The sequence below is a fragment of the Alosa pseudoharengus genome, unplaced genomic scaffold (assembly GCF_046254945.1).
Source record: "Alosa pseudoharengus isolate Yale_2024_CS ecotype anadromous, Long Island Sound unplaced genomic scaffold, YU_APseudo_1.1 YU_APseudo_1.1_scf_24, whole genome shotgun sequence".
NCBI classification, from domain to species: domain Eukaryota; kingdom Metazoa; phylum Chordata; class Actinopteri; order Clupeiformes; family Clupeidae; genus Alosa; species Alosa pseudoharengus.
Genome location: NW_027468689.1, coordinates 11,932,864 through 11,945,651, shown reverse-complemented (window position 1 = coordinate 11,945,651; position 12,788 = coordinate 11,932,864). Strand labels below are relative to the sequence as shown.

Genomic DNA, 12,788 nt, shown 5'->3' with positions numbered 1-12,788 from the left:
TGACATTTGTGTTGACAAAAAGAAAAGATCATGAACCTTATATTAACTGCTTTTTATTTAGAACATCAAACACAGTAAATTAAGAGTATTTTGGGTATTGGATATTTCAATGTGGTAATATGGTGGCAGCATGGAGGGGAGTGTCTCCAGGACGCTGGTTTCACTGTTAAGCCTTCATGAGGTGTCGTGGGCCTAACTTAACGAAACATCGGTGAATGAGGGTGCCCACTTGATAACCCCAATGACATGCCGCATACTATATACTGCTGTTGGATGGACCATTTGTCTTGTGTTTGTGACCATTTGTTGGCGAATTTGTGGGTAGTGTGCTTTTTAAAGTTAAACTTGAGCAGGGGCTTCTGAATGTGTTTTTACCTTGGATTTTGGCACAAGGGATTTTAACATCTAATCCTGTGAATTAATGTAATGCTATATACTGATCCCTTCTGTTGCACTCTCTTTGCCGAAGTGAACTTCTGCCTGTGATGGTAACTAGACTGCAAGCAGCGAGGACACATTTTTCCTCTATGAAATCAAATTGTAATGGAAAAAAAAAACATGCACAATATCTCTGTTTTACAGGCAAAGGATTTCGCTCATGAAGATGCCAAGAAATACATGTCAGAATATATGAATAATGATACATGATGTATTACATTTTATTATTTATGCATGATTATTTTTGCCCAATAGGCTGTTCTAGTTGTTTCCATCTCACTATCTACAGGTACAGGTGAGTTTTTTCACCCCGTACAAGAAGATGTAGGGGATGATGCTGGTGTAGGACGCCGCGATGTAGCTCGCCACCTCCACCACCACCACCGACGTCTTCACGTTGCTGGTGATGCGGAGAAGAAGGTGTGTGAGCCAACACACCAGGAAGACAGAGGCCACCGCCACCACACTCTTAGCGGCTCGCACCTGGCCACTAGACCCACTGCTGCCGCCTTTGGCTGGTGCTTTGGGTGCTACCACTACCCGTGGTTGCTGCTGGACAGGACCTTCATGGGCGCCAGTGTAAATGGTGGATGGACCTGGAGGTGGCTGAGAGTTGGAGTCCTCTGGTGCTTGGCCTGGGCCAGACGAATCTGGGGCTCCTTGTTGTGGCTTGTCTGCCAATGGCGCCGCTGCTCCACCGGCTCCTGTTCCTTTAATGCGCTGCTGATTCTGCAGAAGGGTGGCCACAATCTGGATGCTCGCAAAGACGATGCCACCAATAGGAATGGCGTTTGCTAAACTCAGGTAAAGGATGTCGTAGACTTGGTGCGCCATGGGAGAGGGAAAGTTATCCATGCAGTCTGCCTCGTCTCCTTCATCCACCGAGACAAAGATGAGATGGGGTATGCTGAAGACGATAGCCACCATCCAGCTTCCACCTAACAGGGCAGCAACCAGACGCAGGTTATCCAGGCGGATCGGGGCCCCTCCGCGCTTCAGGGAGCCCACCAGCTTCTGGTTCCAGAACACGCTGATGAAGAGGGTGGAGAAGATGCTGCTCGTCTCCGAAAGGTCAGCGCAGAAGCGGAAGATTCGGCAGTAGGTCAGACCCAAGAACCAGCTTTTAGCAAAGTCAGATATGGTATCGGGTAGATCTACCATGTAGTTGGTGATGAGGTTGGACACGGCAAGATTGAGAAGGAGGACATCGTTAGTCTTCAACTGTGACTTGGATCCTGGTAATGACCTGAACATTAGCCAGTTGTTCCCCACTATGCCCAGTAAGCACATGATACATCTGGCGAAGGACTCGACCCACTCATCTGCATCCATTCTTCAGCGTGATGGGTTGCACTTCCCAGACAAAAGCCCAGTAAAAAATAAATCATGAAGTCTTTCCAACAGACAAAGTCACCCCCAGAGGTCATGCTATATAGCCTTCAGTTTTCTACATAATTTAACACGAAACCACACCCAGCAAGGAGAAAGCCACCCCTGAGGATCATGGGCAGGGTGCAAAAGGTGGGGGAAATTTCGAATTTCAAGGGCGCTGTGCTGTAGGCCTAAGGGTCTCTCATAAAATGTAATGATCATGATCAACAAACCCTTCCAGGTCCCTGGACAAGGGATAATTTCAAGGAAATTAAATATGAATTTAATATGAAATTAAAATACATTTTAATAAATAAATTATTAATGTAATGGTGAAATGTATTCATTTACATGTCTTATATTCTATCCTTACACAATTGTTGGAAATGAGCAATCTTCAGAGACAGGTTAGGTAGTTAGGTAGGCATCCCCATCCATCAGCTGAAGAAAAAAAAAGTCAGCACACTGTCCCAGTTGAGTTACCAGGCAACCCTGTAGCTTCCCCGCGAAGGAAGCACACCATAGAATCTGCTTTCCGAGTACCCGGAAGCGGAGGGAGATTCGAAATGTTCAGTGTTATGGTTGTGCTCACAGACAAAACTAATGGTTCACAACAAATGTTCGTGGTAAGTGATATTGTGCTGTTTGTGGATTTTTTTTAAACAATATGGCAATTCTAAATGTTTTCCTGCAGATTAGCATTGTGGAGAAAGGTTTACGTTAGCTAACGTAACGATAACGATTCAATTATCACAGGACCATTTCCAAACAAATGCTACCCGGTCGGTCTGTCAGAGGGTCTGTTTGCTTTGCATGCTAAAAATAACACCGGGGACTAAAATACTTATCGTATTTGGTACTCTGAATACCCATATTTATCTATAGACGCTTCCACATATCTCCAGCTTTGTTGTAGTAAAGGCAAACTATTATGTCTGACAGCTAGCCATCCAGGCTAACTGATGGTTTAACGTTAGCAAAAGATTACACATTTGATAACGTTATCGTTGCCTTTACTATGCTCACATAATTGAGTTAACTAGCTCATGGTCATCACCTCAGTTAGTTATCCAGCCATGTACTCAGGCATAAAGGAACGCTAAGTGATTAAACTTGAATTAAAGTATCATCACTGTCTAGGTCTCCCCAAATGGACAAAACATTGGCTAGCATTCGTAAACACTTTGGAGACTGTTGTCCTGAATGGATACTGTAATAAAACGAGGTGAAGGGGAGAGTCAAAATTGTTCTAATAGAGGAACTGGACATGGAGCTGAAGCTGGAAGTGGTGCTTTCATCCAGCATCAAAGGGAAGAAGCCATGGCCGCGCTTCTGCTGGTTAGGAATGGTAAGATTGCTTATTTTACTTAATAACCAAGAGTATCGTTACTAGTATTAAGACGAGTCATTGAGAGGTGTTATCGTTTCCTTGCAGGAGAAGGAGAATGTCTTCCTTTTAGATGACAACCGCATCAACGAGGTCAACCTGGTGACCGGGCGTACTAAGAAAAAGAATCCAAAACTGCAATCTGTGCTCCCCAGTGTGGTGCTAATGACCACCTCGCCAAATGGTTAGTAGATTAACTCTAGCCGTAGCCTCCCACATTGATTCAGACGTGGTTTGTATAAGCCTAAGTTGTCCTTATTACTCTGGCAGGTATGTGGTTGGCAGGGGTGCTTACTTCTGGAGATCTGTTTCTGTGGAGTAAAGACACAGACTTATTCAAGACAAGCGCTCCAGTGCCAGATGTGATTCATCAGTTGACTGCAGTCAAAGGTGTGTGTGTGTGTGTGTGTGTGTGTCTCCACACAGTATGTTTGTATATGTTTTACTGTTGCCTTGGAGCATCGCAATTCATGTTGTACAGGTCTATCCCCTTTGGTGGCTTTGCTTTTGGAACAAGTTAAAGCATGTAAAACATCATAGATAGAATCAAGATTGAAGACACAAACTCTGTGTGTGTGTTTGTCTTTTTGTTTGTTTGTGTAGAGAATGGAGTACCCCTCATTCTGCAGGTTTCAGGGGATGGCCATCGAGTGCTTCTGCTGGCCCTCTCGGGACAGGTGCTTCTGTGGGAGTGTACGTCTCCCCTGGAGCTCAGCGCGGTTCGTGGGGCCACAGTCAGTGGACGCTGGAGTCAGGTCCACGCCCCGTCTAACGCGGCTTTCCCGTCTATCGCTGATAAGGAAGCAATCTGCCACAGTTTGTTCATCCAGAGTCAGGTAATAAACACGGTAGCCAATCAGATTATACAGGGGTACTAGAAATGTTGTGAAGCCCTTACAAACAAATTGTCTAGTTTGTAGCGTTTCGGTGTGTAGTCACATCTTCATCAGAGTCATCGAAACGTTAGTCAAAGTCAAAGTTAATGATGTTTTGCACCTTTTAGTAAATAATAAAGAAAATTAAGAAGACATCTGAGCTGCACCGGCGTCCCTCTCCTTCTTTCTAAAGTGTCTGTCCTGGCCTGGTTGCATCGGATTGTCGCTAAACGACATAAGCGCAGAGAACCTTCCTTTGTCTACTTTCTAGTTATTTATATTTATATTTATATTTATATTTATTTATAAACATGAATATTGAACATTACATGACCGTTGTGTCATTGTATGTGCCAGATAAATTTGTACGGAGATGTCTGTGATGTTTGTTGTGTCCCTGGCCAGGTTCTTGGAGATGTTTGCTTGATTGCCTTCGTGTTCTGCGTTGGAGAGCAGCTGAGCATCACCTTCCTGAAGCTTCAGTGGGATGAAGGAGTGGATAGAAAGCTCAGGTAGGCAGTGATAGGCTCAGGTGTTGTCAGTGAGTTTCAGAGAGCAGGGGTCACTAATAGGCGGACTGGATCTGGACCTTGATGCGACCCGCACCCATAATCTCAATTATTTTGATTTTCACTGATCATTTCAAATAAAAATAGAAATGTTCTGGTATAACAATAACAGCATTAACTTCAGTAGCTTTAGGAACCATCATCTCGCTTGCTGCTACTCAGCCAATCAAATCTGTGCATTCTGGTAACGTTGAGTCAGTGAGTGAAGTTGCGATGGTGAAGAGACTCACTGACAGCCTGACAGGGAAAGCAAAAGAGGAGAGGAGATGAGACGAGAAACAGTCAGATGAATAAGTTAAGTATTTCAAATCATGGCTTGCTTAAAGAGGAGAAAGCTAAACAGCGAGAACAGGGCTGTTAATAATGATTGAACTGACCCTTACATGTTTTCAGATCCTCATATGTTCTGAGACCGTAGCGATTATTAAAAGCGCCAATGTGAAACACCACTATTAGACATAGCACAAATCTTTTGAGCAAGCATAGGCTACTTATTCAACAGTGAGCTGAGGGCACAGAACATTTATGATTTAAGAGGGCAAAATTATACACCCACCAGAATTTTAACAGTCAACACATTAATTTACTGTCCAACAATGTACTGTGCTGATTGTTGTTGGAGAGGTTTGAGGAACCAGCTGCGGAATATCCCTCCTCTTGTCTCAGCCCAAGTCCAATTTTACCTTAAGATCTTAATACTCTTTTTTTTTTTATTCCTAATTCTCCTCATTTAAAATGTTGCCTTCCGAGGCTACTTATTTGATTTCACTGTTGACTAAATTAAACATTAATGCAACTAGGCTCTGGACGTTTGCTTGAGGACATTTTCTGTAACGTATCCCTGCTGAAGTTTAATTGAATACCCCTGGGCTATAGGAAGGACTGGTTATAATTTCATTGCCTCAGAACCATGCAAATATTTTAATATGTGTATGGAACATTATCTGAACTGAGAGTGAACTGATACTGTGAACTGAGTGTGGTGGTTTTGGTGTGTTCAAGGCAAGTCTGTTAATTTGCTAGTTTTATGTTAAAGGTCCTTATCACTGTATTAAGTCCATATTGTTAAAAGTCATTACTGCTTTTCATTTAAGCAACTTGCATTGTTTTTTTCTCTTATTTGCTAGTTTCTGACGTAGAATTTTGCTTGATTCTCAGTCCTGTGGGATATGACGTACTCTGGGTGACAAAGACGTACCCCCTGGGCCAGCTAGCCACTCCCTGTTGCCCTGTGAAGTCCCGGGGAGCACTGGTGTCATCGCTCTCTCCTGATGGTCTGCTGCTGGCCATTATCATCAACCAGAAGGACCCCAGGGTAAGCTACCTTCAGTATATACTTAAGTACTTGCTGTTAAGGTACACCAGAAATATAGGACACTGTGAAGATGGACGAAGTGTGCCATCATCCTTTCCCTTTAATTTCTGTCTCTATCGCCGCATATGTTGTCAGATTTGATATTGTTGATTAGTTGTTGTCTTGGAGATCAAGGCCTCTTGCCCATCCTCATGCTGGTTTGGAGTTTTATTCCATAGCACCCCTCACTGCAGGGGCATGGGAATTTGTCACTAGTCACAACAGGTGAACAGGATGGTCTTGTTTCATCCTGAAGGGACTTATTTTCCATTATTCCACTGCTTGGTTGAATTTCCCATTGTCCTAAGTAATTTAGAACGACCATTAACCGTATGTTATTTGCACACCTATAAAGTAGATCCATTTTTTTGCCCGTATCACACTTGTATATTAATTCGCTGAACTCGTTGTGAAGTTTATATGAACTGTCACGTTGCATCCGAGCTGTAAAATGCAAACGTTCAGAACATAGTAACATTGTAGAATATGACAGAGGTGGCTTTAAGCTAGATGGATGACAGCAGGCTAAGTAAAATAGCGATGTTTCAAAGCTAAAGTTCATCAGAATCTTCTGATACGCCCGTCACCGGACTACTTGCGGAGTAATATGAAAGACGTGAATTAGAAGCACAAAACTAATTTTCCTTGACAGCGGTCTGTTATACTTAGCAATGGTCTGTTATCGAGGAATAGTTGGGAAGGCCCATTCCAGTGAATGAAGCATTCTGATGCATTATGAAGAGCTGTGTAATAAAGTTCTATAACCCATTGAAAGGCTGATGGAATTATTGAATGGATGAGGCTAGAACTTCTGCCTTCTCAGTTCAATAGTAGGAGAAAACACTATTTTAAGGTAGTTTGACTTGGACTTGGGACATGGACACAAGACCTGCCTCCTTATTAAGATTTTTAGCAAACTATTGTCCAGCTTCTGTCCCAGACTTACTGTCTACTTCTTTAGACACTCAAAACAAACAACAGTTGTCAGTTAGCCACTTGACTGCAAAGATGTGTGGTATGTGCATCACAAAGTAAGACCAAACTGTTATGCTTTAATTGCTTTTAATCAGCACCGTTTTTTCTCAGTTTACATATATGTATGTATTTACATGAATGTAAATAGCCAAGATGTTCTTTCAGCATGAGACACTATTACTTTCTATATATACTTTCATTAGGTAGCAAATGTTGTTAAAAACGTCATTACAGCTGCAAGTGATCATATTGTTCTGTCACAACCAAAACTCAACATTTTACACAGCCTGGGCCAGACCAACCATGTTGGCGCCCATGTCAAAGATGGTGTAGTACTCTCTAATGAAGACATCGCCCAGGATCCAGAGGCTGTCTCCACTTCCGCTAAATCCAGTGCTGCAGCCGTAGTAGTTGGACTGCAGAGAATGAGATTCAGAAAATGTCAAACATTCACCATGCCACAGTATTTCCTACAGCCCTTTATACAACCTAGCAGCCATAGTGTAGAAAGTTTTTAGTGTTACGTCTGTTCTAAAAGCAGCGCTTACCTGACGGACGTAGGCAGATGCAGGGAGGGGGAAGGCATTTCCGTTAATGTTGAAAGTAATGTCAGGCATGTTTCCGATGTTGCCGCATTGAACCGAGGCCTGTGACCAGACAGAAGTATTTACTTAAGCGAATAAAAGCATTTTCGGTTGGGTGAAAATTTAAAGCTAGAGGAATGTTGTCGAATGTTGAATTGTGATGAATATGGATGCATAATACCAATAGCTTGTAAGCTTTGTAGGGCAACTGTTATAAAGCTTTTTAACAGCTTTTTTATTTTTATTATTTATTCACATTTATACACGATAACTTAGAATAGTGCTTAAGCTCTTGGTTATACTTACACCACCGACTGCGTTGTTCATGTTTGAAATGTCACTGGTGGGTCCAACGAGCATAGAAGTGCCAGTGTCCACAATTGCCTGACATCCACCATTGCAAGCAACAGTTTGACCATTGATGGTCACACTGCAATCAGAAAAACTCTGATTAATACCCACTGCATTACACAACAATACTACAACATCATTTATATATTAATTCCAACTGTTTTGAGGCTCATTTATGTGAACATGTTGGCCCCTAAAAAGTTACTTCTCGCTGCTTTGTGTAAGCAGGGCTTGCATTACATATATATTTATTACCCATACATTTATTAGTGTACCTGTCAACAGTGATCTGCCAGTAGGTCTCAGAGGACAGGGGAATCCAGGCAACGCTGCCGGTGAAGTGGTTGGGATCATAACCACCGAAGGTAACCTCACTGCCGGATTCTGAGTTGCTGTGCGGAAATGTAAATGTCAGAACATCAGCTACTTTCATAACATCAGCTACTTTCATAACATCAGCTACTTTCCTAACATCAGCTACTTTCAAGAAACACACTGACAAAGGTTCGAACATCTGTCACAGAGATCGAGGCCTGTATTGAAACTGATGATTATGCTGCGTTTCAGTTGTCTGAACTCTGGGTAGTCTGAGTTTGAAGGAACTGACGAGTCGGAATATTCAGGGAGTTCTGTTTGCAACTCAAAGAAATGTCTCGGAAAATTACTTGCGAGTACAAATGGAATGCACCATTAGCACGAGGAGTCCCTTGCTGTTTTCAGGATTGTAGGGTTTTAGTTTTGTTGTTAGTACCTGCTCAGGTAAACGGAGAAGTAGTTCTGCACCAGGCCCTGCTGGACCATGTTGTAGAAAACGGGCTGAGCTCCGGAGGCAGCCAGGCTTTGGTAGGCCAGGCCCAGGATACCATCAGCCTGCATCTGAGCCATGAAGGGAGCCTCAGTCTGGCTCAGTCCAAAGATCTGGTTTGGCACCTGGATACCTCCAACCTAGCAAGAACAAATTACAGGAAGCTTTTGTGATGTTTTAGATGGTTGGAGAGTTTGGGTAATTTCAACTTTGTGAGTAGTTTACCTCTCAGTAGTTGTCAAACTCTCGCAGTTCTTAGATGAAATTGCAAATATTTCTTAATTTCTTGCTGAATATTTTGTTTATATGCTGTATGATACTGTAACACAGGATTGTAGTCATTTTTCACAACACTCACAGCAACGGTGTCATAGCCCAGGAATCCAGTCATACTGCCAGTTCCATATTGGATCTGCAGGGATTGTCCAGAATTCTTGAAGGTAGAGGACTGGCTGGGGTTGAATTTCTGATGGTTGTCTAAAAGAGAACAATTATTTGGTTAAATGAAACACGTCATTACTATGTTTGTTGTTGATGGTTAACTTCAAACTGCATTTGATTTTCATCTTTACACAATTTCTGGTTTACTATTTCATTAATCAGTATATAGCTGAGGGAACTCTATACATACTGCAGGCAGTGCTGCTGCAGTACACAGAGGGCACCCAGAGGTTGGACGAGCCACTGTCAAAAATCACTCTGAAGGATTGAGGGGGGGTTCCAATGGAGATCACACCGTAGTAGGCCAGCTGTGTGGGAGAACATGGCAAATGTGAGGTTTCCAGTCTGTTCAGACCCAATAACAGAATTCCTATTCATTGGAAATGGTGAACTGTTGTTCAGATGAGATTGTTGGCTTACGTCAGCGTCGTTGGTCATCTGCTCGTTGCCCACAGCATAGCTGCCGAACTTGGCAAAGGGCCTGTAGGGGTACTTCTTGCTGTACTCCTCCCACAGGCCCTGCTCCTCCAGCTTCTCCCTGGCGGTCTTCCCCTTGTTCAGAGGGATCCTTGGAAAGAGAAAGAGAGACCCAAATCTCAACACGGAGCCATGCATCAGCCTTTCTATAGTTTGTTGTAGCTTTCTGTACTGCTAGGCATTAGGCGTCTTTGGGCACAACACTTAAGGAATGGAAGAACACAAGTTACTGACCTGACCATGCACTCGGAGAGTGCCAGCACGGCACACAGGATAATGGCAGCCTTCATGATTGTTGTTCTGCTCAAAACCTTCACCGGGAGCTGAGTGAAGCATCGGTAGAACCTGTCCCTTTTTATATGCGTGGCCCCCAGTTCAGTTTGCTTTTTTAATCAGTCTGATAAAGCAACCTGACCTCATATCATGCGTCTGATAGCAAATGGAACATATATGATGTGTGTCCTTTGACAATGTCAGCGATTTCATTGTTTTTTTTTATGTTTCTTACTTTTCAGGAGAGAATAAGTCATCATTGTGTGTTGCTGTTGTGTTGTATGTTAAGGGTTTAATTTAACTATTATTTAAGAGTATGATTTGACAGTGTGCAGGAATTCTTCAACTTTCATTCTTTTTTCTTTTTTTTCCTTCAAATTAATTGTGATGGTAGATGGGCAACGCCAGAAAACTCACTGGCTACACAGGCTATGCACTGTGTAGTTCTCTGGTCTGGACCAGAAAATGGAGTGTGAGATTGCCACAAGACACCATAGAATTGGCAAAAGACATGTTGCATGCGTTCAAGCTTTTATTGGTGCAAACTAGCATTTTCTTTGTTGTAGCATTTTTGTTAAGTTAGCTTGACTCCTTATATCTCCTTAACACAACGGCTGATGTCACTATTCTTTCCTTTCATGATATCAGTCAGCCATTATGATTTTCCGTTATTTGTTGGCCACTGAATTGCCTTTGTTTGACTGTTGAAAGTGATTGCCAAATGTTTTCTTAAGGGACCCTTTTAGTACGTCTACATACAACTTAAGTTAATTTTTGTTGAGAGCTTGTGGGCTTTTTGTTAAGACCTCTGAAGAACTTTTGGACATAATAGAGTTTGTGGACAAAATATAGGGGGTCTGAAAATTGGAAATATTAGAAATATTCATTTATTTAAGGAATTTGGAATAATTAGTGGGCTTGATCAAACCCACAGCATGGCGAAGCAATTGTTCTTCTTAAGTGTACTTGTTATTCTTTTCCATTGTTTTTTGGCACCACTACTGCTCCTAGAGCATTTGAGCTATCGACACGGCTCCAACTCTACAAATTCAGGCCCGAACCGGTGTATCCTGCTTGTATAAATGTTGTGACTACCCCTTGTTCTTTTTTTGCCATTGAAATGAATGGCGGAATGTTGACCCATTATGACATCACAGCTCTAACTGCCAGACTCTTGATTGCGAACACCTGGCACCTGGAGTTCTAAGCCATCTGGCAGCTGAATAATTATGAAGATGGGCTTGGCCAAATTTTCTATATATCTAGCCAGCACTAGATATACAGGTCATGTAGAAAAAGAAAAATCCATGAAGCCAATCCATGTCAAACAAATCTTTGTAGATCTGCTGTAGACCATGTAGGCTACATGACCTGTATATATGTAGCAGTTGTCAAGTGGTTAGGACCAGTTGAATGGACAGGACAAGATGAATGAAGTGCACACACACACAGAAGGATGGGGTATCTGCAACTCTGTTTACTGGATACAGAATGGGGCAGTTTAGAATGTGAGCATGCACAGTGGTCTTTCCCATTCCCTACACACAGTAACGGCAAATACCAATGAAACACTAATAACGATAAAAACTATAACTAATTTCAAAGCCTCAAGTATGACTGATAACAGATATATTATACAACAATTGGGTTCTATGGAGCTATTTATTTGTTTCTGATTGCCCGAGAGACGTTCCATGAGTTGGAATATCCCTGGACATTTCAACTCAGACTTTGCACAGCTAATAATAAATCACTCCGCGATACACAATGTTCTCATATCCCAGCTCTCCACTATTTTAAGCAAAGGGTTACTCCTTAGCAAACCATAACGAAACAGTGCTTCACCACATCTGTGGATTAAGCCACAGTCAACTCAATGTAAGTAAGATAAACTAGGATGCTAATTGCCAGCATGCAGCATTGCCAGCATTGTGTATAATATGATTTTCACTTGGAGATGATCTTGAATTTCCCCTTGGGGATCAATAAAGTGCTAACCAGTAGGCCACGGCTGCCCCAAATAACTAGCAGTTCTCATTGACTCATAAAGGTTATCAACAATTAATCTGTCCATGATAACATTTTTCTATCTCTTTGAACCCTCAAACACAAGTCAATGTCAAACAAGTAATGTCAATGTCTTGAGTTACTAATTAGGAACAGCTTAGATAAAGATATCAGGAAAGGGAAAGGATCTAGACAAGCTTTGTTGAATGTTGATAGTCCATGAGCCAGAGGCCCATTTTGGGCTGATCGGTGCCAACTGAGGGCACAAAACTTTATTGATATTTTCTGATACAGTAGCTATATGTCTCTATAACACAAAAATGCATGATGGACATCTGAGACTCACAGCTGAAGCTTAGTAAAGCACTCAATATACAGGTAGTGTATGAATATCAGGAAAAGGGTCCTTTTTGTATTGTTTTCCTAAAATATTCAAGGTCTTCCCAGTAAAAAAAAATGTCTGAATGATCACAAACCTGTACATCTTTCAGCATTGTCGTAGGCACTAATACACCCCTATACCTATATTTCCTTGAATTTCCCCTGGGGATCAATAAAGTATCTATCTATCTATACCTTTATACGTCCTCGCATTTGAACCGTGTAGTAATTGCAAGTTGGATGGTCCCTTTCCTCTTTAAAGTCTAGAATCTAGAATTTCCTCCTACAGGAACTCAGGCGTAGATTTACAGGGTCTCGGCCGTTTGTGCGTGTCTACACTGCCGTAACGGACACATAAAAAGACTATTTTCAAGAACTTCTACAGAGCTGAAACAAAAAATACCCCTAAAAAATCCTACAGTGGTGATATGGAAAGGAGGTATGAGAGGAAGACAACAAGCTCATTTTTTCAACCTCAAGGAGTCACATCCTTGCAAATA

General features: G+C 42.1%; 3 protein-coding genes across 3 annotated transcripts in view; 1 reads left to right on the top strand and 2 right to left on the bottom strand.

Annotated features, from left to right (window-relative positions):
- Window positions 1-717: 717 nt before the first annotated feature.
- Window positions 718-1,770, bottom strand: ora5 (olfactory receptor class A related 5). The gene is made up of 2 exons (XM_076302614.1): window positions 1,137-1,770; window positions 718-1,034 (listed from the first exon to the last, which is right to left on the bottom strand). Exons 1-2 carry the CDS (start codon window positions 1,768-1,770, stop codon window positions 718-720), a joined length of 951 nt encoding a protein of 316 aa, XP_076158729.1.
- Window positions 1,771-2,523: 753 nt separating this feature from the next.
- The window catches only part of cplane1 (ciliogenesis and planar polarity effector 1), a 73,661-nt gene continuing 63,396 nt past the window's right edge, over window positions 2,524-12,788 (top strand). The window contains exons 1-6 of the mRNA XM_076302460.1: window positions 2,524-3,157; window positions 3,245-3,380; window positions 3,467-3,586; window positions 3,800-4,032; window positions 4,477-4,583; window positions 5,799-5,955. Of these exons, the coding sequence (XP_076158575.1) occupies window positions 3,077-3,157; window positions 3,245-3,380; window positions 3,467-3,586; window positions 3,800-4,032; window positions 4,477-4,583; window positions 5,799-5,955 (834 nt within the window). The 5' untranslated portion in view covers window positions 2,524-3,076. The remainder of the gene's footprint in view (window positions 3,158-3,244; window positions 3,381-3,466; window positions 3,587-3,799; window positions 4,033-4,476; window positions 4,584-5,798; window positions 5,956-12,788) is intronic.
- On the bottom strand, window positions 7,114-10,182 carry LOC143141931 (pepsin A-like). The gene is made up of 9 exons (XM_076302612.1): window positions 9,862-10,182; window positions 9,571-9,718; window positions 9,341-9,458; window positions 9,068-9,186; window positions 8,656-8,849; window positions 8,180-8,296; window positions 7,860-7,983; window positions 7,518-7,616; window positions 7,114-7,385 (listed from the first exon to the last, which is right to left on the bottom strand). Exons 1-9 carry the CDS (start codon window positions 9,915-9,917, stop codon window positions 7,248-7,250), a joined length of 1,113 nt encoding a protein of 370 aa, XP_076158727.1. The 5' UTR covers window positions 9,918-10,182; the 3' UTR covers window positions 7,114-7,247.

What these genes read in the sequence shown, in the direction of transcription:
- LOC143141931 (XM_076302612.1), bottom strand. Translation starts at nt 9,917, where the DNA reads ATGAAGGCTGCCATTATCCTGTGTGCCGTGCTGGCACTCTCCGAGTGC. An exon ending in TGGGCTATGACACCGTTGCT is followed by an intron (nt 8,850 to 9,067) that starts GTGAGTGTTGTG and finishes TGTTCTTGCTAG; the next exon opens with GTTGGAGGTATCCAGGTGCC. An exon ending in TGAACAACGCAGTCGGTGGT is followed by an intron (nt 7,617 to 7,859) that starts GTAAGTATAACC and finishes GTCTGGTCACAG; the next exon opens with GCCTCGGTTCAATGCGGCAA.
- ora5 (XM_076302614.1), bottom strand. Translation starts at nt 1,770, where the DNA reads ATGGATGCAGATGAGTGGGTCGAGTCCTTCGCCAGATGTATCATGTGC. An exon ending in CATTAAAGGAACAGGAGCCG is followed by an intron (nt 1,035 to 1,136) that starts GTGGAGCAGCGG and finishes AGCCACCTCCAG; the next exon opens with GTCCATCCACCATTTACACT.